The sequence below is a fragment of the Orcinus orca genome, chromosome 15 (assembly GCF_937001465.1).
Source record: "Orcinus orca chromosome 15, mOrcOrc1.1, whole genome shotgun sequence".
Taxonomy (NCBI): domain Eukaryota; kingdom Metazoa; phylum Chordata; class Mammalia; order Artiodactyla; family Delphinidae; genus Orcinus; species Orcinus orca.
Genome location: NC_064573.1, coordinates 61,469,304 through 61,496,731, shown reverse-complemented (window position 1 = coordinate 61,496,731; position 27,428 = coordinate 61,469,304). Strand labels below are relative to the sequence as shown.

The following is a 27,428-nucleotide window of genomic DNA, read 5'->3' as shown; positions in this document are numbered from 1 at the left end:
GGACATGAGGGAACTTGTCTAGTAAATCTTAAGAGCATCAAATATTTCAGAATTAGTTAAAAAGAAGGGTCTAAACCCCAGCCTTGATTCTTGCAGCATTGTTAAAATGCTCTTTCCTTTTGAGAAATACTGAACTGAATTTTTGGCTTGCTATGCAAATCATCCCTCTTCCTAGTGTGTAAGTACTTTGATAATGTTAAAATATTTTGAAACTTAATGTTTAAGTACTATTTCAGATATTTGATTTTATTTTGTATCATCACATAGTTAATCTAGCCTTCTAATTAAATTTAACCTAATAAAAATTAATAGAATCAATAAATCAGTAAAGTTGTTACTTTAATTGAAAGAACTAATTTACTGCATTTAATAATCTCAAACCTTGCTTAGGCCTACCATCAGCTTAGGTTACTGGGATTGTTGAAAGTGAAGTCATGGGATTGTTGAAAGTGAAGTCATAAGATTGTAGGTTTTAGAGAGATTCCTTAGGTCTGGTTCTGTAAACAGAGGTGGCCAGCCTTTGAAGAAAGGCTCAAAGGTGTCACATGAAAATCCTAGGTGCTGTACTGGAAGTTTCCAACTGTTAAATCGGGGGTGCCTTTCCCCAGAAACAATGTCAGCAGTGGTAGGTAGCTGGGATGCTGGGCCCTGCAAGTGGGAATGGAGGAGCAGGGTAACAAAAGCACACTGATACTTTTGCGGGGGTCGGAGCCTTGGAGGCTTCACTTCGCTCTGTCATTTTGTGCATGTTTGGCTCCTCAGGCTCAGATTACCCATTTATGGATGAGTGGATTGGGAAAGATCATTTCCAGGATTCCTTGAAGCTCTGCTGTCATGTAATTGGGATTTTCTGATTCCTGGGTCAGAGTCTGAGCAGGGATTTGGATGGCAGAGTAGTGCAGGTGGTCAGGCACTTCATACTTAACCACCTTTTCTTATTTATTTATTTATTTAATTTATTTTTGGCTGCGTTGGGTCTTTGCTGCTGCACACAGGCTTTCAATAGTTGGGTTGAGCGGGGGCTACTCTTCGTTGCGGTGTGCGGGTTTCTCATTGCGGTGGCTTCTCTTGTTGCGGAGCATAGGCTCTAGGCACGCAGGCTTCAGTATTTGTGGCTCGCGGGCTTAGTTGCTCCCCGGCATGTGGGATCTTCCCAGACCAGGGTTCGAACCTGTGTCCCCTGCATTGGCAGGCTGATTCTTAACTACTACACCACCAGGGAAGTCCCTAACCACCTTTTCATATTTGTGTGACTTACCAGTTCAGATTGAATAACGGAAAGCAGTGTGTGTTCTCACAAAAATTTTGGTACTCTTACAGGAAAGCATTTTCAGTTTTATAGTAGAGGTCACTGAAAAAATCTTACAGGACTTTGTACCTCTGTCATTCTTTGAGTACTTCATTACTTTCTAGTGCAAAGTAATGAAGCTTATCTAATAATTTACCTGTCGCAGCCCTGATTTCTGCCAATTTCCCAGAGTCCTGGTTCCTTTGAGTGGGAATGGGCTAGGAATGCTCTTGCAAACTGGGGTGCTCTTGCTTCTCCCTCTTTTGGAGGGCAGAGCTAGGAAATAGATGGTTTTCTGAAGTTGTATAATACCTCTTGGTCCAGTTCGCCACTGCAGGACTCTTCTCTGCTTCCCACGTGTTAGGTGTATATTCTTTTCCCTCTGTTGCTGATTCCCAACAATATCACTGTATTTACTAGTTTGCTCAGTGATACAGTACATACAAAATAGTTTCAGAATTTTTCACCAACGCTATTACCAACAACAAACCTACTACATAAAATTGTTTTTCTTTGTAATTCTCTTTACCCTGAGAATGTATCATACCGAAGATGTGTATCCATGTACCCTCAAAGAGGTTACTCTCTGTTATGACTTGTCTTAATACTGTATTTCTCCCTCCCTCTTCCTCCTTTACAGAGTAGACACTCAGTAAATATTTGCTGAGAGGTATTCTGTGCCCTTCTGTGAGCTATTCCTGTCCACAGTACTTTCCTATGTTAAATTAATTACCATTTCTATAGGAGTGAAGTATAATTAATCTACCAAAAGCACTAATGTTCTGAGCAGTCATATATAAATAAATAAAAGATAATATATAACATGAAAAATGTAACTATAATATATAATTTTATATAACACTAAATATATAACAGTTATATATTTATCAAACTCTAGTATATACACACATATATTAAACCCATTTTATCTGTGTCTTCATATAATTTAGAATTATTTATTGCTTATATATCATTTTTAATTCACAGAACCCAAGGTTCCTTATTTTCTGGTCTCAATTTCAGCCAGTATTTCACATTAGTATCATTAGGTCAACAGAAATGTGGGTTTCAACTTTATTTTTCATCTTAAGAGTTAGGAGGCATATAAAAACATTATTTATGTTTTTTTTTGGTGGTATCATCATAGACTCTAAGGTATATAAATTCTCATTAATCATTAAAAAAAATGGAGCAACCCATTAGTTGTTGGGGAGAAGGAGTTAGCTAGGAGGAAAGATAGTTTTGGTTGGAGGGAAAGAGGTAGAGATAAATATGTATTTGAACTTAGGACAATGAAATTTAAGAAATGTAGACTGGAGAAATTATGTATTCTTTTTGTTAAAGCTACTTAATAAGTGATTCTCCTTTAAAAATAGCAGTCTTGGGCTTCCCTGGTGGCGCAGTGGTTGAGAGTCCGCCTGCTGATGCAGGGGACACGGGTTCGTGCCCTGGTCCCGGAAGATCCCACATGCCGTGGAGCGGCTGGGCCCGTGAACCATGGCCGCTGAGCCTGCCCATCCAGAGCCTGTGCTCTACAGCGGGAGAGGCCACAACAGTGAGAGGCCTGCGTACAGGGGAAAAAAATAAATAAATAAAATAAAAATAGCAGTCTTTTTATTTTGAAAGTATGTTTTAATCACCCGAATTGACAGAAATATGTAACTGTACATGTTCTTTGGTATTATGTCTCAGTGATGACGAGAAAGTGTTAACGTTGGTGCAGCCAAATATTGTTCAGTCTGGTTATTCTATAGATGATCCTCTACTGGAAGAATTACTAAATTAATTATATGGTTGTGTCTATTCATGTATTAAAGAAAAATAACCATCGTATATTAAATAGGAGTTTGAAACATTTCTGCGTTAATTGAAACAATCAGTGTAACTTTAAACTGGAAATATATTTAGGGAAGAGCCCAAGAGTCTTTTAAAGATTTTTTTAAGGTATTTAAAAGTATTTTAAATGGTACTTTTTAAAGGCCTTTAAAGTATTTTAAGTTATTTTAAAAAGAAAGCAAGAAAATATATTTTTATTTTACTTTCATTAATTTATATATGTATTAAATATGTGTGTATGCTTTATATCTTATTACAGTTAAGCATGTTCTTCCCATCTTTTTCTTTATTATTCTTTTATGGGTATTTTTAAACTTAAATCCTTAAGCAGGACCTTCCAGAAATTTGGTCATTCTAACACCTTTATTTTGTATAAATTTTCATAGATATAATGAAGCCATAGTCAGAATAGCTCAGATATTTTTTGTCAATGATAAAAAAACCAAAATCCTCTGAAAGTAACTTTTTGTATTTTCATTACAGGTAAATTGGAATATTCACATTGTACAGAAACAGAGGTAAGAGAAATCCTCAAATATTTCTCAGTAATGCAGCTTTGAAGTTCTATTTAGACTAACTTGAGTTCTGAAATATCTCACTATGGGTTTTTGGTTTTCTGATGAGGATGTACTGAGAGAAAGTATATATCTTTTATATTTAGGAAGAGTAAAATGTGAAGAAAAATCAGTTATCTCGTCCATAGTTTTAAAATGTCAAGGTGTGTTATAAAGATCAGCTTAGTCATAGTTTAAAACATTTCCTATGTTGTTGTTTATGAAATGGAGTTAACTAAGATTCAGAGCCCTTAATAAGAAGTAGTTTACATTCAATTTTTAAAGAATCCAATGTAGTGTGTCATAATAAGTCTTTTAAATGTGTTGGACTCCTATGGAGTTGCCTGGGAGTAGGAAAAAATAGGGACTTGGAAAGTGTTTCAGCAAGATTGTTGATGAATTAAATGATTTGTCATTTGTATAAGTAGGTTTATTATTTTCTAATAATTTAAAATTCTGATTGTGAAATTTAATGCGACTCCATGTGTCCCTTGCAGAAATTTCAGTGGTGACACTGAAATATGAGGGCAGCATTGATGAATTATGTATGTGTGGTGGTCTTTTCTGGAGCTGTTGCGTCATACTTAATTAGGAGTCTTAGGTCTTTTGTTAATGGCAATGCCTAATTAAGGATTTAAGAAGTTATTTTTCTAATTTTATAATACATTTACATGTTGATGTAGGTTTTATTAAATTTTAATTGTTATTTTAAGTAAGATGTAAGATTCCTAAGGGATATTATATAATAAAGAAGCAAAAATAATTTATTCTTTTTTGCATTCAGAAGTTATTCAACGCATTTTATGTTTCTGTTCAACTTGAGAAGTAGAAGTAATTTCTTCCAAATTAGCTGTAAAAATGATCAAGAACTTAATATTTTTATATTGTGACAATTTTTGATGTATTGTTCAATATGATATAAAGGATTGGGATTTGATTTGAGTCCAAAAATACAAGTTCTGTCTGTGGTTTCTGGTGTGCATCTTTCTAGCTATGTAATTTTGAGCAAGTAGTTTTTTGTCTCAGAACTTTGGCTTTCTTACTTATAAAATGTTAAAGATAATCTCTGTTAATCTCATGGGTTGTAAAATTTTAAAGTGATTATATAGGTGAAAAAGTTTTATAAACTCTAAAGACACTATTATCTACATCAGAATGATACAAATATAATCAGCATTCATCTGCATTTAGGTAATGAAATGTAAGGATTTTACATACAAGACATAGTCGTAAATCTCATTATTCTTACTATGTTTTGTTGCCATAAAATCAACATGGTTTTAACATTTTGTTTAGCACTTGCTTTGTATAGGAATGTCACTTCATGTTATCTCCTCTTTGATCCATAACTTGGATCACCAAAAGAATTGGAATCTAAACAGAACTCTCAGATTTTTTTTTTTTTTTGGTCTGTTTGGAGAGGGAAAATCATGAGAAAATAAAAAGTTCAGTGTGGGGCTTCCCTGGTGGCGCAGTCGTTGAGAGTCCGCCTGCCGATGCAAGGGACACGGGTTTGTGCTCCGGTCCAGGAAGATCCCACATGCCGCGGAGCGGCTAGGCCCGTGAGCCATGGCTGCTGAGCCTGCGCGTCCGGAGCTCCGCAATGGGAGAGGCCACAACAGTGAGAGGCCCGTGTACCGCAAAAAAAAAAAAAAAAAAGTTCAGTGTAATATTCAGTTTACAGAATGGGTTCAGGGTATTTTATAGAGTAACAGTGGTCATTACCTCTGGGGAAGAGATTGGGATTGTGGATGGTGGTTTATCTATATTGCTTGGATTTGTTTTGAAATGAGAATGTCACTGTATATTACTTTGATAATTAAAATAATAAAAAGTAGGGGCAGTAGAGGGAGTGGGAAATTTTTCAAGAAGTTTGACTCCAGAGAAGGAGGAGATAGTTTAAGTAGGAAGTTTTGTTTTGTTTTGTTTTTTAGCTTGGGTAAGACCATACATTTGATGCTGGTAGTGGTAGAAAGGGGGCAGAGACAGAGAGAGAGGGGGATTTGCAAAATGTAAAACAATACCACCCCTTTCACTATTTTTTTTTTGAGTTTCTATAAAAATGTTACACATATTAACATATTTAATATTATTTTAAACAATTTTAATTTGAATGATTCAATCAAAATTTCTCAGTTTTATACAAATAGAACTACCATACGACCCAGCAATCCCACTACTGGGCATATACCCTGAGAAAACCATAATTCAAAAAGAGTCATGTGCCAAAATGTTCATTGCAGCTCTATTTACAATAGCCAGGAGATGGAAGCAACCTAAGTGTCCATCATCGGATGAATGGATAAAGAAGATGCGGCACATATATACAATGGGATATTACTCAGCCATAAAAAGAAACAAAATTGAGTTATTTGTAGTGAGATGGATGGACCTAGAGTGTCATACAGAATGAAGTAAGTCAGAAAGAGAAAAACAAATACCGTATGCTAACACATATATATGGAATCTAAGGAAAAAAAAAAAGGTCATGAAGAACCTAGCGGTAAGACGGGAATAAAGACACAGACCTACTAGAGAATGGACTTGAAGATATGGGGAGGGGGAAGGGTAAGCTGTGACAAAGTGAGAGAGTGGCATATATACACTACCAAACGTAAAATAGATAGCTAGTGGGAAGCAGCTGCATAGCACAGGGAGATCAGCTTGGTGCTTTGTGACCACCTAGAGGGGTGGGATAGGGAGGGTGGGAGGGAGGGAGTTGCAAGAGGGAAGAGATATGGGAACATATGTATATGTATAACTGATTCACTTTGTTACAAAGCAGAAAGTAACACACCATTGTAAAGCAATTATACTCCAATAAAGCTGTTAAAAATTTCTCAGTTTTAATTTCTAATACAATAAATGTTTGATAGGTTATAGCTCATATAAACAAAAACTCCTTGGACTCCCTGGTAATTTTTGAGTGTAAAAGGGGTCCTGAAACTAACTAGTTTGAGAACTGTTGGGCTGAGGCCTGAAGAGCAGAGATACTTCTTCCTGAGAAATGGAATTGGGGGTCGAGAGAGGTCAAACCAGAGCCCTAAGGTGGATGGTGGAAGGTGAGGAAAGTCGTGATATAGGGATGAAGCCAATCTGTTTTGAGAACGAGGGTCAGAACGGTGACTTCTAGAGCCTCTTTTCACCCTAAAATTGCTTTTCTGTTGAGAAAAGAGATTCCCTGTATCTCTTGTAAGTCAGAAGCCCCACGGGCCCTCTCTGGAGTTGGGTCCACTCCAGCCAGGGCTGCGAACCCCGGTGCATGTGGGAGGAGTGGGAAGGGGCCTCGACCACCGAGAGCACTTGGAGGCCCATGGCTCACGTGCGCCCAGCTTCTCCCTGGGAGGAGGGAGGGGCGCGCCTGAGCTCCGTCAGCGCCCCGTTTTCTTCGCTCTGGTCTTGTCCTAAGGCGACTCGTTGTACAAGGTCGAGCCTTGAGCGTGGAGCCGGTGAATGAACACAGTGGGGTCGTGGTCGTGGGAGCCGGTGAATGAACACGGTGGGGTCATGGTCATGGGAGCCGGTGAATGAACACGGCGGACGCTTGCGGCTTCTCGTGGGGGAGAAGGTCCGACTCCTGGCGAGGCTCCCAGACCCGAGGGGAGCCGCAGCCCCCTCACCTTTCCACGTGCCTGAAAGACGTGACTTGAAGTGTTTGACTGTTTTTTAATAGTTTTCTTAGTACATAAAAATCATATTATGGATTCTTTTCTAGTTTTACTGATAGTTCTCTTTTTAATACTTCACCTGTATTCACAAAAACCAAGCGAAACTAGGACTTTAGAGAAAGCAAGGAGGCCATACATAGGCATTCAGTCAACTGTTATGGGATTTCGTACCTCAAGAATAGCTTAATGTTTATTAAAATCGGGTGTTTTTCCTTATTTCTCACTGTGTGGAAATTTGTTTTAATACACTGGATTATACGAGTATTTTCCAGCGTTTGAACTCATGAAAGGAAATCTTTCATGTAATTTGTTTTAAAAGATATGCAAAATTTTTACTTTAATAGGCAATTTAATTTTTTTTACAGCTTTGTTTCTATTTTTTGAAGATATAATTTACATACAGTAGAGTTTAAACTTTTTAGTTAAAATTATTCGAGTTTTGACAAACACCACCTACACAGTCAAGTTCAAGTTCCATCACCCCCCCCAGGTTCCCCCCCACTCCCCCTCTTGTCTTTCCCTCCCCAGCCCAAAACTCCTGGCAACCACTGATCTGTATTCTGTCCCTTTGGTTTTGAGGAGGACCTGCAAGGTAAATAGTGTGTTACTCTCCCTCGGCCTCGCCTCCCGGAATGGCTCACAGCTCATATTGGTAATTTATAAACTCTTGAGTGAAAAAAAACAACAAAAAAAGTCTTGAGTGACTGACCTGTACTTGGGATTTGCTTGTCAAGGAAGCAGTCCCAACCACAGTTTAGGGGAACTTTCACTCCCAGTTTACAAGTTTTTCCTTCTGCCATTATTTAAATAGTCTTGTGGGTTATATACTCTTATACTTGAAAAAAAGGCTAAGCACTTAAAAATACTAAAACATTTGAATTTTCAAGCATCTTAATTGAGACCTTTTCATTGTTTTTAGCTTTCCAAATTTCATCACATTCTGTCTTCTATTAACTACAGTTAATTATGTAGCACTCAGAGGCCCTTTCCCTTTAGCAGGCAAGAAGGTTAAATGAGTAACCAGGACAGTCCTGTTCTGTTCTCCTTGATGGATTTGCTGTATTTTAAGTGGAATTGGTTAAAGCATTATATAAAGTTAAATAACTTATGTCAATACTTTAATCTTGATAGAGCTAGTTTGTAAAAATCAGAGCATAGCGGAAAAATTTAAGCTTTACTGAGGGAAACTATGAAAAAGATTCATCTTCCCATCTTAGAAATAAAGTTCATGTGTACTGTATATAAGTACTTACTGTTTCATTCCCACATACATTTTTTTTTTTTTGCGGTACGCGGGCCTCTCACTGTTGTGGCCTCTCCCGTTGCGGAGCACAGGCTCCGGATGCGCCGGCTCAGCGGCCATGGCTCATGGGCCTAGCCTCTCCGTGGCACGTGGGATCTTCCCGGACCGGGGCACGAACCTGTGTCCCCTGCATCGGCAGGCAGACTCTCAACCGCTGCGCCACCAGGGAAGCCCCCCACATGCATCTTTAAAAAATACTTTAGAGCTTACTCTATGCTGAGTTACTGTTATAGGCATTAATTTAATTCTCACAACAAATTTATGAAGTGGATACTATTATTTGCATTTTGGAAATGAGAGCTAAAGTACGGAGAGGTTAAGTAACTTACCCAAGGCCGTATAGCCAGTATGTTGCAGAACCACATCTCTTCACCTTTCTTATGTTTGTGTTTATCCAGCCTTTATTTGTCTGCTGTGTGAGGCATATGCATAATGCTGATAATTAATTTTGTGCCCCACTGGGGACAGTGAAATTGTCCTTATTCTGTATATGCTTCTCACCTATGACTCTTTCAGTCCTGGCATTATGTAGCCCAGGAATATGTTTCTTTTGAATGGAAACCAGAAAAAGGAGTGAACGAACGCCAGCCACGAAACTCTAGCCCCATTGTTAGGTGAAGGGTCTGTACTGGAGTAATTTGTGAATTAGTCTGATTCTAAATTACTCAGAATGACTCAAGAATTACGCGGCATATCAATATTTTAACCTCCTGGGAAGTCAGACCTAGAATTAGTCTGCTTTGTGGGGAAACCCAAAGATTTTGAGAATGAGCCAAGAAATACATCATAGTTAGTATTTGGACTTACTGCATTCTGATTATGTACAGTTTTTGATAGAAACTGGGCTATGTGAAAAATTTTAATGTTTCCTGAGCAGCCTAAAATAAACTGCCAAAGGTAGTATGTGGGTGTTTGCTGCTTTAACGCAGAGTATAATACGAAAAAAATATCCATTTTGTCTTCAGCTAAATCAGCCCCCTGTACTTTGATTTTACTTCTGGCTCATGTAGACTCATGGTGATAGCTGGATGAGTAATCTCTCTCTTAATTGACATTTGATAGCCCTCAGTTAATTTCAAATGTAACTAAAAAATTAACATGAAAGAAGTATGTAATATCTTTACAAAAATATTTGCATCAGCTTTAGCTGCATAGTGAGCCTTTTTTAAAAAATTTAATCTATTTTTGGCTGTGTCGGGTCTTCGTTGTTGCGCGTGGGCTTTCTCTAGTTGTGGTGAGTGGGAGCTACTCCTTGTTGCAGAGTGCAGGCTTCTCATTGTGGTGGCCTCTCGTTGCGGAGCATGGGCTCTAGGCATGTGGGCTTCAGTAGTTGCAGCACGCGGGCTCAGTAGTTGTGGCTTGCGGGCTCTAGAGCGCAGGCTCAGTAGTTGTAGCGCAGGCTCGGTAGTTGTGGCTCATGGGCTTAGTTGCTGCACGGCATGTGGGATCTTTCCGGACCAGGGCTCGAACCCGTGTCCCCTGCATTGGCAGGCGGATTCTTAACCACTGCACCACCAGGGAAGTCCCGAGCCTGTTTTGTGTGATTGTGAAAATAGTATTTGATACCAAACTTAGTAAATCTAGGAATATCTAGCAGAAACAACAAGGTATTACTATCACATCTGCCCTTTTATTGGAAGGCATTGTCTGATCTTAAACCTTGATTTAAGGGTTTATAAACAGGATTGTGTGATAAGTTAAAATGATGATATGTGTTCTTTAAAAGGATTGGAAGAGTAAGTTCAAATTAACTGCTGGTAATAACAGCATTTTCTCCTTGATCAGCAGGCTAGAAGGAAGAGGAAGTATACTCACATTCCGCTTCCTGTCTTTTTGGATTAAAGAATCCAAACATGCCTAAATTTACACAGCCATTTGATTGACGTTAACTTATATGGTCTGGAAATCGGTTTGTGTGCCCTCAGAGTAAATTGTGTCTACCTTTGAGTTGTTACTTCTGAGTGTCAGTACTAATGGAGGTTGGTAGTGAGATATTGATGATGTGATTTCATGTATCATCAGATGTAGACTGGCGGCATCATGAAAGCTCCTCTATCTCTCTCTCCTCTGCCCCCTCATTCCCATCGCTCCCTTCTCTTCTCACTCTATCTCAGATAATATTATCAAAATGGCCTTCTGTGGTACAGTCATACATGTCGTAAATACAGGGGACATTTGTGGAGCCCTACATCAAGGACACCCTACATCAAGGACACAGGACAAAAATTCTGGAATTAACCAAGCCCCCATAGCAACTGCTGCCATGGGCTCTCCTAATCTAAACCGGACAGCCCCATGACTCCATATTAGGCAAAATAATCACCATGTAGTAACGTTGTAGCATCCTGACCAATCACCTAATGCCATCCTGACAGCAGGAGTTTTCTTTGTCTTGAGGCTGTAAAAGTTGGCTACCAGCCCACAAAGGGGGTCAACTTCCCTGGCTACCAGGAAGTCAGCCCACTCTTCTTGCAGCGACCCTTTAAGGCCTGCTGTTCTTACAGCGACCTTCTCTTTAATAAACTCTGTCTTCCTTACATTCTGCCTTGTGTCTGGAAATTCTTTTCCAACCTGCACTTGGACCACAACATTGTTTGACCATAGGACACAAAATTTATAACAAGTAGTGTTCCTTTGTGTAGTTTTTACTATATTTGAAGACCAGTGACAGTTGTACTCTATGTATGTCTCACAAAGGGTTTCAGAGTAACCAAATTATCTGGGAGTAAACACTTTATTCTTGAAGGAACAGAAAGTTTACCTTTCAGGTAACTTAAGCACTTCTAAGTACTTTGATAATAGAGTAGAAAGTTTTCTTAATAATTTGCCTTAAAAAATAATAATTTGCCTTATCCAGGGGCCATATCAATCTGCCTTAATGAATAGTTTAAGTTTTAAATGTTTTTAATATGATAAAATAGAAATTTTCAACACAGATAATACAATGCTGATAGTATCAAAGTGGAAAGGAGCTAGATTTTTTTTTAATTTATTTATTTTATTTAATTTTATTTTATTTAATTTATTTTTGGCTGCATTGGGTCTTCGTTGATATGCATAGGCTTTCTCTAGCTGTGGCGAGCGGGGGCTACTCTTCGTTGTGGTGCGCGGGCTTCTCGTTGCTCTGGCTTCTCTTGTTGCGGAGCACAGGCTCTAGGTGCGTGGGCTTCAGTAGTTGTGGCACATGGGCTCGGTAGTTGTGGCTCGCGGGCTTTAGAGCGCAGGCTCAGTAGTTGTGGCGCATAGCCTTAATTGCTCCGTGGCATGTGGGATCTTCCTGGACCAGGGCTCGAACCCGTGTCCCCTGCATTGGCAGGCTGATTCTTAATCACTGCGCCACCAGGAAAGTCCAAAGGAGCTAGATTTTTATTTCCTTTTCAAAGTACCTTTCTTTATAGAAATTATGTTAGCTTGTTGTATTTTGTACCACAGGCAGATACAGAGAAGGAAGTAAAAATAACTTCATACCCTACCATCTAGTTGTAATGACTGTTTAGAATATTCTTCTAGACATTTCTTCCCATATATACGTAATAAAGTTGACTTATTCTTTGAGCACCTTTCTGTGCTACTCTTAGGGATACGTGCATCTTTGTGTAAATGACAAACTTGGCTTTAAGGAGTTAGCCAGGCTGATGGAAAGGGTTTGGATATGGAGTGGAACTTTCCAGGCAAAAGGACATCATAGTGAGGACTCAGAGAGCAAGCTTGTTGAAACTGACAGACAACAGGATGTCAACATGGAGAGTGTGAGGGGGAAGGTATAGGAAATGGAGGCAGACAAGTGGTGCCAGGTCTTAGAGGCTGTATTAAAGATTGGATGTAGATCCAGTGTCTCTTCAAGGGAAAAATCATTTCCTTCCGAAATTTTCTTCTGTTTCATTACGGTCATTCTTATTTTGCTATGTATCTTCATTTGCTTGTAGTTAGGAGGGGTATCGTTTTTATGCATTCACATTTCATCAGTTAAAGCATCATTTAATTAAATTGTTTTTGTAGTCACATAAGTAGAGTTGTATGAATAGGTTTGGGACCAGACTGAACTGACCTGTGGTAAACGTTCAGCTCCCCTACCTGGTGACCTAAGAGTAGCTAGCCTGTTCATGGCCAGTAGTTGTCACAGAGATCAGTCAGTATGGTCTCTAGAGGACTGGGGAGTGTGAGATGGGTAAGTCAGCTAGATAGAGGCTGACTAAGAGAGCTTCTGCGGTTCAGTGTGGTGTCTCTTGGCATCTTCCCTAAATTTTGTAGAGATTTTACTGTATTTGGCAGATATTGTAAGACATATTTAAAAGAAAAGCCTGTTAGCAGTAAAATTGATGTTGTGATATTGTGATAATTACCTAATTTCTTTTGATGATGATGTTTCTTAATTTTTTGTGAGAGGTTTATTGAAATGTAATTCACAAATGGTCGGTACAAGTTAAACGACCATTTAACGGGTGTGATTCATTAGCTTTTGTTATATTCACAGAATTATGCAGCCATCACCACAATCACTTTTAGAACATTTTTGTCACCTCTAAAAGAAATCTGTTACCCTTTAGCTATCATCCTCCATCTTCCCACTTCCCCTAGCAACCACTAATTTACTTTCTTTCGCTATAGATTTGTCTGCTCTGGACATTCCATGTAAGTGAATCATAATATGTGGTCTTTTGTGACTGACTGTGATTTTCACTTAACATAATGTTTTCAGTCTTCATCTGTGTTATAGCATGTATCAATACTTCACTCCTTTTTAGTTCTGAATATTCAACTGTATGGATAGACCATATTTTGTTTTTACCCATTCATTAGTTGGTGGACATATAAGTCATTTCCACCATTTGGCCATTATGTGTAACACTCCTATAAACATTTCTGTACAGGTTTTTGTGTGGATGTAAGTTTTTATTTCTCTTGGATATATACACAAGAGCAGAATTTGTTGGGTCAACTGGTAACTCTGTGTTTTAACTTTTGAGGAACTGCCACATTGCACCAGCAGTGTATGAAAGTTTTGGTTTTTCCACATCCTCGCTGACACTCCTTATCCTCTGACTTCCGTTCTAGCCATCCTAGTGGGTGTGAAATGGCATCTCGTGGTATGGATTTGCATTTCCCTGATGACTGATGATGTTGAGCAGAGCATGTTTTCATGTGCTTATTGGACATTTGTACATCTTTGTAGAAATGTCTGTTTGGATCCTTTGCCCATTTTTTAATTGGGTTATTTGTCTTTTTATTATTGAGTCGTAATAGTTCTTTATATATTCTAGAGACAAGTTCCTTGTCAGATACATGATTTGCAGCTATTTTCCCCTATTCTGTGAGTTTTCTTTTCATTTTTTTAATGGTATCCTTTCAAGCACAAAAGTTTTTAATTTTGATGAAGACCAGTCTTCTGTTTTTTCTTTCTCGTTTGGTGGCATATCTAGAAGTGCATTGCTAGGGACTTCCCTGGTGGTCCGGTGGTTAAGACTCCGTGCTTCCACTGCAGGGGGTGTGGGTTTAATCCCTGGTCGGGGAATTAAGATCCTGCATGCTGTGTGGCACCGCCAAAAATAAATAAAGAAAAATTAATTTTTACATATGGTATGAAGAGTCCAACATCATTCTTTTGCATGTGGATATCCAATTGTTCCAGAGCTATAGTTTTTTTTTTTTTTTTTTTTTTTTTTTTTGCAGTATGTGGGCCTCTCACTGTTGTGGCCTCTCCCGTTGCGGAGCACAGGCTCCGGACGCGCAGGCCCAGCGGCCATGGTTTACGGGCCCAGCCACTCCGCGGCATGTGGGATCTTCCCGGACCGGGGCATGAACCCGTGTCCCCTGCATCGGCAGGCAGACTCTCAACCACTGCGCCACCAGGGAAGCCCCAGAGCTATATCTTGAAGAAACTATTTTTCTTCATTGAATGATCTTGGTACCCTTGTCAAAAATCAGTTGACCTGATGTGATTATAAATGGGATTGTTTTCTTAATTTTGTTTTTGGATTGTTCACTGTAAATATTTAGAAGTGCAATTTATTTTTGTATAATGATCTTGTATCCTGCAATCTTGCTGAACTCATTTATTAGTTTTAGTACTTTCTTAGTAGATTCCCTAGGTTTTTCTATGTAAGAGATCATGTCATCTGTGAATAGAGAGCTTTTCTTCTTCACTTCCAATATGGATGTCTTTTATTTCATTTTCTTGCTGTTTTTTTTTTTTTTAAAGCCTTTTTGAAAAAGATTAATTATTTTGGCTGCATTGGGTCTTCGTTGCTGTGCGCAGGCTTTCTCTAGTTGCGGTGAGCAGGGACTACTCTTCGTTGTGATGCGCGGGCTTCTCATTGTGGTGGCTTCTCTTGTTGCGGAGCACGGGCTCTAGGCGTGTGGGCTCAGTAGTCGTAGCTTGCGAGCTCCAGAGCACAGGCTCAGTAGTTGTGGTGCATGGGCTTAGTTGCTCTGCGGCATGTGGGATCTTCCCGGACCAGGAATTGAACCCGTGTCCCCTGCATTGGCAGGCAGATTCTTAAACGCTGCTCCACCAGGGAAGTCCCTTGCTGTTTCTTTTTAAAAATTGTTTTTATGGAACTCAGAGTCAGAGGGTGGAGTAATCCCCCAAACTCTTTAAGTAATTTACTTCAAATCTGTTTTATGAGAGAATATTTAAATGTTTGAATGCTAAATCAGAGACTTTTGAAATAATCTTTATATGATTTATATTTCAAGTAGAAATATAAACTTTTGTGTGTTGAAACATAGTTTGGCCTAGTATGACTGAATTTTGAGCTGTTTTTTGTTTCCCCTTAGGATCATTTTCTGTTTAGAGTATCAACTTTATTGCAAGAGTACTTTATAGAATATAAGTTTAAAAGGTATGTATGGCTTTCCAGTGAGGAGTTGGTGCCTGACTTGTTGCACTCCCATGTTTTTATTCAGAGGTTTTTTGTTTTTGTTTTTTTTGTTTTTGTTTTTTTTTTTGTGTTTTTTTTTTGTTTGTTTGTTTTTGTTTTTGTTTTTTTAATTAATTAATTTTTGGCTGCGTTGGGTCTTCGTTGCTTTGCACGGGCTTTCTCTAGTTGCAACGAGTGGGGGCTACTCTTCATTGCGGTGTGCGGGCTTCTCATTGTGGGGGCTTCTCTTGTTGCAGAGCATGGGCTGTAGGTGTGCAGGCTTCAGTAGTTGTGGCACACGGGCTTAGTAGTTGTGGCTTGCGGGCTTTAGAGTGCAGGCTTAGTAGTTGTGGCGAATGGGCTTAGTTGCTCCGCGGCATGTGGGATCTTCCTGGACCAGGGCTCGAACCCGTGTCCCCTGCATTGGCAGGCGGATTCAGAACCACTGCGCCACAAGGGAAGTCCCAGAGCTTGTGTTTTAATACATAAATAAGTAAATAATTTGGTTAGGGTTACATGAACATGGCAAAAATGAGAACAGTGGATACATGCTTTGGACACAAATATTCCCTCTTTACTCTAGAGGCAATAGTACTTGATTTCTTAAACTTATTTATATAAATTTGGCTTTATTAAACTTGGAATTTTATTTTTTCCTTCTGCATGGTTAATAAAATTAGGTAGTTAATTCCAACATAATAAAAAGGAGCAAAACAATTATTTGGTACTTTTCTTATTAAGGTATTTTCAAATATATTATTCTATTACTGTTATACAGCTTACACAGGGAAAGAAATTTAATAAATTAATTAAAAATGGATCCACAACCTGTAATTGTGAAATGGCCCCAGGGTCTCATGATATTGGGCCAGTAGGTATGGCCTGTAATTATGACTGTCAGGTATTGTTAGAAGTGTCCCCTGTTGTTTTTGCAGGAGTCTTTGTTACCAGATCTGATTTTAACTTGGGAAGGGAGGAAAGCAGAATGCTTACAGGAAAGGAGCTGGCAAAAACATTGAAGGAGATTGTGACCTTAAAGTTTTTATTTAAACAGCTTGTTGTTTTCTGTTTTAAATTCCTTTGTTCTGAAAGGGACACAGGTCCTTTTAAGAATGGGAAATGGGAAAATTCTGCAACCCATGACAAGCTGTAAAAGGTTGCTAAGGAGATTCTGATGAGAAGGGGTAGTATTTAGATGATCTGTTACTGAGCTCTGACTTTAAAGGGAGGAAATGAAAGGAGGAGGGTGCTTTTATTTCACTCCTTTTAACTTTTAGGAAGCATGCAAAAGCAAGAATCTTCTTTTTCCTTAAACACAGAATCACTTGGTTTGGATTAAATTAATTTGTGTGGTGTTAACATTATATTTTAAAATATTTAAGTATAGGACATTGAAAAAAGTGCGCAGATTTTTAGGTTGTAGCTTGATAAATTTTTACAGATAGTGATAATATTGTATTTTAATGTCACTTAAATGTACTCTATTATATATGTCTTTGAAGAATATTATCTTAAAATGTTCGATTTCAAGTGACCATCAAAGTGATAATTTCAAAGTATTACAGATTTTTATTTTCTGTTTTTAATTGCATGTTGCATTCCCCCACATTCTTTCCCAGTCTCCTGCTTGTTAAAACAAAAACTACGGGAAGAATTTCTTCCAGGAAGGAAGCAACCATTCTGTTTGGAACTTGTTTAGAGCAGTGCTGTCCAATAGAAATATAACGGGGGACCACATATGTAATTTTAAATGTTCTAGTAGCCACATTAAAAAATAAAATGAAACAGGTGAAATCAGTTTTTATAATATATTTTATTTAACCCACTATTTCTGAATTATGTCAACGTGTAATCAATATGAGAATTATTAATGAACTATTTTGTATCTTTTTTTCATACTAAGTCTTTCAAATCTGGTGTGTATTTTGCTTCAGCACTTCTCAGTTTGGGCTAGCCACACTTCAAGTGCTCAATAGCCACATTTGGTTAAAGAAATAGGGAGAAGAAGGAATGGAAATATTTAAGAAATGAGAAATTTGAAAGGACCAGAATAGTTTTAGTTCTGAATTATCTTTAAAAAATCATGAGGCTTAGTGGGGAGGCAGTAACAGAATGTTGAAGGGCTTGGTTAAATCTTGGTAAAACAGTAGATGCCTATTCTCAGATATACTGAGTAGATTCTAGGTAGGCAAGGGGGAGAGAGATTCCAGGCATGAATAACTGTGCTAATGAAGTGATTTCAGGGGCACCTGAGTCACAGAGTTGATTACCAAGCGCTTGAAGAAGCTATTGGAGACTAAAGTCCTTTTTCAACAAACATTTCTTGAGCACCTGCTGTGTCTAGGCTGTCTTCTAGGATTTGGGATACACCAGTGAACAAAACAGACAGAAATCTTGGCCCTCAAATATTTGCATTATACTAGGGGTAGACAGAAAATAAATATGATAAATAAGTGAACTATAGTATGTAGAAGGTTATGAGTGTGTTGGAGAAAATTAATATAGAAAACTGTGATGGGGAGCATGGTGGTAGTAGTGATGGTGGTAGGTTTGCATTTTTTAACAAGGTGATTAGAATGGACCTCCCAAAATGGTTACAAATGAGCAAAAGCTTGAAGGAAGTAAGGGAGCAAGTATCTAGGTATCTGGGGAAGAGCATTTCAGACAGAGTGAACAGTTCTGCTCCGGTCTGAAGGTGGGAGAGTATCTGCTGAGCTCCTGTGGTGGCAGGAGGCCATTGTGGTGGGAACAGAGAGGAATGGGGTACCAGATCACCAAGGTAGTGCTTCTCCGACCTTAACATGCATACAACCCCCCTAAGGATCTTGGTAAAATTTAAATTCTGATTTGGTTGGTTTTGAGTGGAGCCAGAGATAACAAACTCTCAGGTGCTGCTCCTGCTGATGTTAGGACCACACTTTGATTAGCAAGGATGTAGGGCCTTAAAGGCCATTGTAGGACTATGTAAATGTGAGACTTTTGAGATCACCAAAGGAACGAGGGTAGACAGAAAAGAGAAGGGACTAAGGGCTGAGCCCTGGAATACCCCAACATTAAGAGGGTGGAGAGACAAGGAGGAACCAGTGAAGAAGCCTCAGAAGAAGTGACCAGAAAAGTAGGAGGAAAACCATGTGAGGGTCGTGTCCAGGACACCGAGTAACTAAAGCACATCTAGGAGGAGGAAGTGGCCTACTGTATGAAATGCTGTCTAACAGGTAGGTGAGATGAGAACTAGGAATTGGTTATTGAGTTTGACAGTGTGGTGGTTGCTGACAGGCAGAGTTGGTGTAGTGGTGTGGGGGCAAAAGTCATACTGCAGTGAGTTTAAAAGAGAAAGGAAAGAAATTGGAGACAGTAAATAAAGGCAACTTATTGAGTTGCCTCTCACCTGGGAGAGATGGGGGGAAAGCAAGTCAGACTTCAGTACTTGAATTTGCTGTGTTGGTGAACTGGCTCTCAAAACAAAACAAAACAACACTGATTTCTGTGGTCTAAATACTGCCACTTGGCCAATTTTAAGCTATCAGAAGTTTAACCAGCCAGCTTGCAAAATTCTGAAATTCTGCCCCCGGGCTCCAGATTAGTGGCTCTGGACTCTGCAGCTTGCCGTGCACTGTAGGGCTGACTCCGTGTCTTCTCTTTAAAATCATTTCGCCCCATTTGGGAGCTTTGGAGTTAGGCAGGCCTGGAACTAGTACTAATCCTCAATTTTGCTTCTGTATAGCCCCTAACCTTAGTGAGCCCCAGTTTCCTGTCAGTAAACTGATGATATTACCACCTGTCCCTGGGGTGGTTGTAAGGATTAGAGATCAGATAGGAAAAGTGCCTAGGACAGCTTCTGGCATGGCAGATACTATTGCTATTATTATTATTGTCATCACCTTAATGTAAAACTTTGTTAAAAGGAATTCACAAACCAGATTATATACTGCATTTTCATATGCAAACATAGGAGTAGAGATTGCAGTTAATGTTTTGGAGAGCAATTTATCATTGAAGAGCATGGGTTTAATCCATTAATTATATTTCTAGGAACTTTTTCAAAGGAAATAACTCTGAATGTGTGCAAAAATGTAGCAAGAAGATATTTATTTGCAGCACTTTTTAAAATAATTTATTTTATATTGGAGCATAGTTGATTAACAATGTTGTATCAGTTTCAGGTGTACAGCAAAGTGATTCAGTTATAATGCAGCACTTTTTATACGAGAGAAAAGTTAGCATCTGTCTAGCTGTCTCACTGTTGTGCAAGAGAAGACTCTACATTATTAAAAACAAATGGATGGAATAGAATTGTTTATGTGAAAAGATGGTCCATTATGGTATAAAACAGGTTATCAAATAGTAGGTACCAAACGATCCAATTTTTATTAACAAATATGAACAGGACAAATATAATGAACTGTTAATAGTGAGATATAGATATATATATAATATTCTTTTATTTTTTAATGTTGAAATATATATTTTTTAAATTAGGAATTATGCTTCCATTTATTGGGTCAGATCATAAGTGTTTTCCATTAAAAAATTTTTTTCATTGAAGTATAGTTGATTTACAATGCTTTAGTTTCTGGTGTACAGCAAAGTGATTCATTCATATATATATTCTTTTTCATATTCTTTTCCTTTATGGGTTATTATAAGATAATGAATATAGTGCCCTGTGTTATACAGTAGGACTTTGTTGTTTATCTGTTTTATATATAGTAGTTTGTATCTACTAATCCCAAACTCCTAATTTATTCCCCCCCTTCCCCTTTGGTAACCATAAGTTTGTTTTCTATGTCTGTGAGTCTGTTTCTGTTTCATAGATAAGTGCACTTGAATCATATTTTAGATTCCACATGTAAGTGATATATGGTATTTGTCTTTCTTTGTCTGACTTCACTTAGTATGATAATCTCTAGGTCCATCCTGTAATGTTCCTTTAGATTGCTTGTATTTTCCGAGATTTCTTTTTTTTTTTTTTTTTTTTTTTTGGCGGTACGCGGGCCTCTCGCTGTTGTAGCCTCTCCTGTTGTGGAGCACAGGCTCCGGACGCGCCGGCTCAGTGGCCATGGCTCACGGGCCTAGCCGCTCCGCGGCATGTGGGATCTTCCCGGACCGGGGCACGAACCCATGTTCCCTGCATCGGCAGGCGGACTCTCAACCACTGTGCCACCAGGGAAGCCCCCGAGATTTCTAATGGATATATTTTGCTTTTGTAATAAGAAAAGAGACATCATGGATATATGTTGGGGTGGAGAGTAGGTATGTGAGGTGAACATACGTTTGCTTTCTTACTAGTTCTGAGTGACTTGAGCATTCTGCACCATTTGTCCAAACTCAGACCCAGTCCTGTGACTAAGCCCGGGATGAGCAGGGAAGGCAACAAGCCATGCTCATTGCCTTAGAGCCTGGCCACAAGTCAGCGATAGTGTAGTAGATTCCCATAAAATTCAGTGTCTTTAGGGATTTCAATGATTTTCACTAGGAGAGAAAATCGAAATAGGGTTGAGGTGGAAAGCATCTGACAAGGTGACCCAAAAGAAAAAAATGTGAGACATAGGGGAAAGTTAGCAGTTGCAGGCCATCCTAAAAAGATGACCTGCAATTTCTTTTAAAGACTTTCCAGGAATATTGTTGAATTAGCACAATCCATTTTCAAGAAACAGGACCTTGTGATTGTCACAAGTTACTCAGGCAATTAGAAACCAGGAAATTTGATCTTATGTAAACCAGTACATGAGTCACACAGTCAAACAAATATAGTAACAAAGCTGAGAGATCCGGTGTGGTTCTTATACCAGATGACTTCTCAGATAACTGAAATATTTTCTGCAGTTTGTTTACCTTGAGCTAAGTAAAAAGCAAGTTGCGTGTCCTAACAAAGTTATCTTTTATCCCATTGTTCAGCAGGTACGAGAGTAAGTCAGGTTTTTAATTATGTGTAGAGTACTAATAAAAGGGAACATTAACACTGTTAACTGTAAAAGTCAGGTAATTATAGGGAGAAAATAATTTACTGGTTTTAGTAAAATAAGCAGCCCTGGAAAGGAGCTAGACCAGGAAAGTAGCCCCTGAGCTAGGGAGGCGCAGAGACACCCCCTCCCCCTGCCCTCCCACTCCCTCCTCCCTCTTTCTTTCTCCTTCTCTCCCTCCTCCCTCTCTCCTTGTACCTCTTTCCTTTTCCTTCTTTCTACAAGAAAGCACCTACCCTGTGCTAGACACTGTTTTAGGCTTTGAGAGTATAACAATGGGCAAGACAGACAAAAACCTCTGCTTGTGTGGATTCACATTCTATTGTTTATAGATAACATGCAAATAAATGTATATAAAATAATATATGGTATTAAGAGCTATGAAGGAAAATAAAGGAGGGCAAGGGAATAGAGCATAAGTGGGCAAGGGGGTGGAGTGGACAGAGAAGAGAAGGGTATATTGTAGGAGTGAAGGTCTCTTTCATGGTGACATTTGAGCAGAGATCTGAATGATGTGAGGGAATAAGCCAGGCAGAAGAAAAAGCAAGTGTGAAGGCATTGTACAGAGAGGTACCCAGGTGGTCACAGAACATCAAGGAGGCCAGTGTGGCTCGGGGAGGTGGTGGGTGAGGTCAGCCAGGTAGCAGCTGACCAGATCATGCAGGGCCCTGTCAGCCACAGTGAGCATCCACAGAGTATGTGGAAACCACTGGAGAGCTTTGTTTATTACAGCAACTAGTACTGCTCTCACTAATACAGATACTGACATATCTATTCAACAGAGATTTATTTGAGGACTATTACAAATTTAATTCCCTCTTACCTAGGAATAATTCAGCTCACAGACAATGTAATTGAATTATTACATACAGGTCTCCTTATTTTGATAATTGGTAATGTATGAGATATTTTAATCACATTTCTGAGTTTTTCTCTTATTGCTGGTTTGTTGTTTGGACATTTGTCCTCTAGGACTTGCTAGCAAACAAAATAATGTGATTTAAAAAATTTTTATTTTGGTAAAAAACACGTAAAATTTACTATCTTAACAATTTTTAAGCATACAGTTAAGCAGTGTTAAATGTATTCACATTGCTGTGCAACAGAGCTCCAGAATCTTTTCATCTTGAAGAAGTGAAACTCTGAACTACTAGCAAGAACTCTCCCTCCCCACAGTCCCTGGCAACCACCATTCTACTTTCTGTCTGTGTGAACTTGACTGCTCTAGGTACTTCATATAAGTGCGATCATACAGTATTTGTCTTTTTGTGGTTGGCTTATTTCACTTAGCGTGATGTCTCAAGGTTCTTTCGCGTTGTAGCATGTGTCAGAATTTTCTTCCTTGTTAAGGTTGAATAATATTCCACTCTATGTTTAGAACACATTTTGTTTATTCATTCATTTCTTGGTAGTCCCTTGGGTTGATTCCCCACCTTGGCCATTGTAAATAGTACTGCAGTAGACACGGGTGTGCAACCATTGGAGAGTTTTGAGCAGTGACATGATTTGGTCTGTCTTTTTCTCAGAAAGACAGACTGCACTCTGGTTCTTCTCTTTCCCCACTAATAAGTAAGCAGAGATTTTGTGTTATTTCTGAAAACTGTCTGGCACTCAAATGTTTGAGGAAATAAATGACAGAACTAAAAACTGAGCTGCAAGCTCTGGAAGCCACCAAGTGATTTACGCTGTGTTAACTCACACACGTATTAGGTCAGTGGTCCTTTACTATATGGGGATCACAGACCTCATTGAAAATCTGATGAAAAATATGAAACCTTCCTCAGAAAAACAAGCACTCATATATACTAAATGTTTACCTAAAATGTCAGTGGGTTCTTTAACTCCTGATGCCCATAGAAGGACTTCATATATAACTAGGGCATTGACTCTTTGGCTTATACTGGTGGCTTGGAGTGCTCATCCTACAGTTATATCAGAGATCTCATAGATTCAGTCCCTGAGCAGGCAGTGCCACTTACTACAAATTGTAGGCTACAGAGCATTTGCCGTTTTCATCAGACTTATTTCATGGCAGGACAGACTTATCCCCGCCATACACAGTAGACTGATTCCAAGTCTCCAACTGTTCATGAGTCCCTAACTCCTGGCTGCTACTGGATACAGAAGCTGAGAGACCATGACTGCAGCCCTTTTATTGCTGTTTTTCTGTTTGTTTCTGGTCCATGGAGATGCTGATCGTTTTTTGAGCATGGCTGTATCTCAGAAAGGTAAAAAAAAAAAATTAGCTGTCATTTATCTGGAATGTGTTTGATGTGGAATGACAGTCTGAAAGGGTGAACTCACAGTTCACACTCAGTCTAACATATGACTGAGGAATTCCCCTTCACTGGCTATTCTCTAAGCCAGTGTATGAATTGATAGGCATTGGCGGGGAGGGGGGGTGTCCCTTGACTCAACCAAAATAGTTTTGTACCTACTATACAGATTTCTAGAGAGGAAAGTAAAAATAAAAATTTAACGTCGAGCGTTTGAGATCATTGCTTGGAAGAGATTTCTTTGTCAAAAGGCCCAAGCAAAGCCTTTCATGTGTATGTTTCAGAGTTATGAAACAGAATGAAATTAAAAGTTTAATCTGTTTTTTACTGCCCTTTCCTTCCTAGATGGAAAAAGGAAGGGATTTTTGAAAAAATATTTATTTATTTGTCTGCATCAGGTCATAGTTGCGGTATACGGGATCTTTTGTAGTGGCGCATGGGCTTTTCTCTAGTTGTGGTTCGTGGCCTCTAGAGCACGCAGGCTTAGTTGCCCTGTGGCATGTGGGATCTTAGTTCCCCAACCAGGGATTGAACCCGTGTCCCCTGGATTGGAAGGCAGATTGTTAACCACTGGACTACCAGGGAAGTCCTGAAAGGAAGGGATTTTTATCTCATCTCTGATGTCTGTGTGAGTTAGGATGCTTTCAATTGCAAGCAACAAAAAGTAGGTCAGCCTTTTATGTTTGTATGTATGTATATATGTGTGTCTATGTTTATAGAAACATATTTATATGTACATATACATGTATTACAAAAGGGCCTGGAAGCAGTAGGGGCACCCCTGTAACACTGAGCACTCCTAGCCACCCAGATATTGGTTTCTAAATAGCCTTCCCCACTAAAAGTAGCCAAGGTTTCTTGGAGAAATGGCAGATGCCAGGGCTGGGGAAGGAAGAATACAAGATGATCCCAGAACATCTTGTGCTGAGAAGTAAGGAAGCATATAAAACATTAAGGAGCATGTCCATACAATGAGATAGTATTTGCCAGTAAAGAGGAACAAGTGCTGCAACACAGATGACCCTCAGAAACATGCTATGTGAAAAATATCCAGACACAAAAGACCACATTTTATGTGATTTCATTTATATGAAATGTCCAGAAAAGGAAATCTGTAGAAACAGAAAATAGATGAATGGTTTCCCAGAGCTGGGATTTGGAGGGGTGGTGACTGCAAATGGGCATGAAGTTTGTTTTTTGAGTGATAAAAAATTAAAATTTGAGAAATTAGATTGTGGTGATGGTTGCACAATTTTATAAATAAACTAAAAATCTCCAAATTGTATACTTTAAATAAGTGAATTAAGAAAAGGCTAAGGTCAGGATGGCAGTGTGGGAAGACATGGAGTTAGCATCTCCCCACAACTCGGGTGCCTGCTGGCTGCTGGTGGAGGAATTCTGACGCCCAAGGAGACAGGAGGAACCCCAAAGTGAACCAGTAGGACATAGGGGGACAGAAGGGGGAGAAGTGGAGGCCAGACAGGATCAGCATCCCTGAGGCTGGGGAGATCAGGAGAGGTAGGTGGGAGGGGCCCTCTGGGTGGACCAGGAGAGGAGCGGAGAGTGATTGCACGGCCCACTTGGCCTGGGGAGCCTGCTGAGCTTCAAGACACATATTAATCAAACTAACAAAAATTAAATTCAAATAAAAAATATTAAAAGCAACAGGGAAAAAACAAAAAATAATATACAAAGGAATCCCCATAAAGTTATCAGCTGATTTTTCAGCAGAAACTCTGCAGGACAGAAGGGAGTGGCAGGATATACTTAAAGTGATGAAAGAGAAAAACCTACAACCAAGATTATTCTACCCAGCAAGGATCTCATTCAGATTCGATGGAGAAGTCAAAAGCTTTTAAGGCAAGCAAAAGCTAAGAGAATTCACCACCACCAAACCAGCTTTACAACAATGCTAAAGAAACTTCTCTAAGCGGGAAACACAAGAGAAGAAAAAGACCCAGAAAAACAAACCCAAAACAATTAAAATGGTCACAGGAACATACATATTGATAATTACCTTAAACATGAATGGATTAAATGCTCCAACCAAAAGACACAGGCTTGCTGAATGGATAAAAAACCAAGATCCATATATATGTTGTCTACAAGAGACCCACTTCGGACCTAGGGACACATACAGACTGAAAGTGAAGGGATGGAAAAAGATATTCCATGCAAATGGAAATCAAAAGAAAGCTGGAGTAGCAATACTCATATCAGATAAAATAGACTTTAAATAAGGACTGTTAAAAGAGATAAGGAGGGACACTACATAATGATCAAAGGATCAATCCAAGAAGAAGATATAACAATTATAAATGTTTATTCACCCAACATAGGAGCACCTCAGTACATAAGGGAAATGCTAACAACCATGAAAGGAGAAATCGACAGTAACACAATAATAGTAGGGGACTTTAACACCCCACTTACACCAATGGACAGATCATTCAAACAGAAAATTAGTAAGGAAACCCAAGCTTTAGATGACACAATAGACCAGATAGATCTAATTGATATTTATAGGACATTCTACCCAAAAGTGGCAGATCAAAGGATCAAGTGCACATGGAGTATTCTCCAGGGTAGATCACATCTTGGGTCACAAATCAAGCCTTGGAAATTTTAAGAAAATTGAAATCGTATCAAGCATCTTTTCTGACCACAACGCTATGAGATTGGAAATCAGTTACAGGAAAAAACTGTAAAAAACACAAATACATGGAGGCTAAACAGTATGCTACTAAATAACCAAGAGATCAAAGAAGAAATAAAAAAATACATAGAAACAAATTTTGACCATGGAAACACGATCCAAAACATATGGGACGCAGCAAAAGTGGTTCCAAGAGGGAACTTTATAGTAATTTAATCTCACCTCAAGAAACAAGAGAAATCTCAAATAAACAGTCTAACCCTATGTATAAAACAACTAGAGAGAGAAGAACAAAGAAAATGCAGAATCAGTAGAAGGAAAGCATAAAGATCAGAGAAGAAATGAATGAAATAGAAATGAAGAAAACAATAACAAAGATCAGTAAAACTAAAAGCTGGTTCTGGGCTTCCCTGGTGGCGCAGTGGTTGGGAGTCTGCCTGCCGATGTGGGGGACGCGGGTTTGTGCCTCAGTCCAGGAGGATCCCGCGTGCCGTGGAGCGACTGGGCCCATGGGCCATGGCCACTGGGCCTGCGTGTCCGGAGCCTGTGCTCTGCAGCGGGAGGGGCCGCAGCGGTGAGAGGCCTGCGCACCGAAAAATAAATAAATAAAAGCTGGTTCTTTGAGAAGATAAACAAAATCAATAAACCCTTAGCCAGACTCATCAAGAAGAAAAACGGAGAGGATGCAAATCAATAAAATTAGAAATGAAAAAGGAGAAATCACAGCTGACACTGCAGAAATACAAAGGATTATAAGAGACTACTACAAACAACTATATGCCAATAGAATGGACAACCACGAAGAAATGGACAAATTCTTGGAAAGGAACAATTTTCCAAGACTGAACCAGGAAGAATTAGAAAATATAAACAGATCTATCACAAGTAATGAAATTGAAACTATAATTAAAACTCTTCCAACAGGGCTTCCCTGGTGGCGCAGTGGTTGAGAGTCTGCCTGCCGATGCAGGGGACACGGGTTCGTGCCCTGGTCTGGGAAGATCCCACATGCCGCGGAGCGGCT

General features: G+C 39.1%; 1 protein-coding gene across 8 annotated transcripts in view; it reads left to right on the top strand.

Annotated features, from left to right (window-relative positions):
* Positions 1 to 27,428, top strand: part of SPIRE1 (spire type actin nucleation factor 1) — a 204,324-nt gene that overhangs the window by 40,068 nt on the left and 136,828 nt on the right. For all 8 annotated transcript variants that reach the window (XR_004486609.2, XM_033439466.2, XM_033439464.2 and 5 more), the window contains exon 2: positions 3,608 to 3,642. Coding sequence is in view for 7 of the 8 variants with exons in the window: in XM_033439466.2 (XP_033295357.1) it covers positions 3,608 to 3,642 (35 nt within the window). In the remaining variant the exon portion in view is untranslated. The remainder of the gene's footprint in view (positions 1 to 3,607; positions 3,643 to 27,428) is intronic.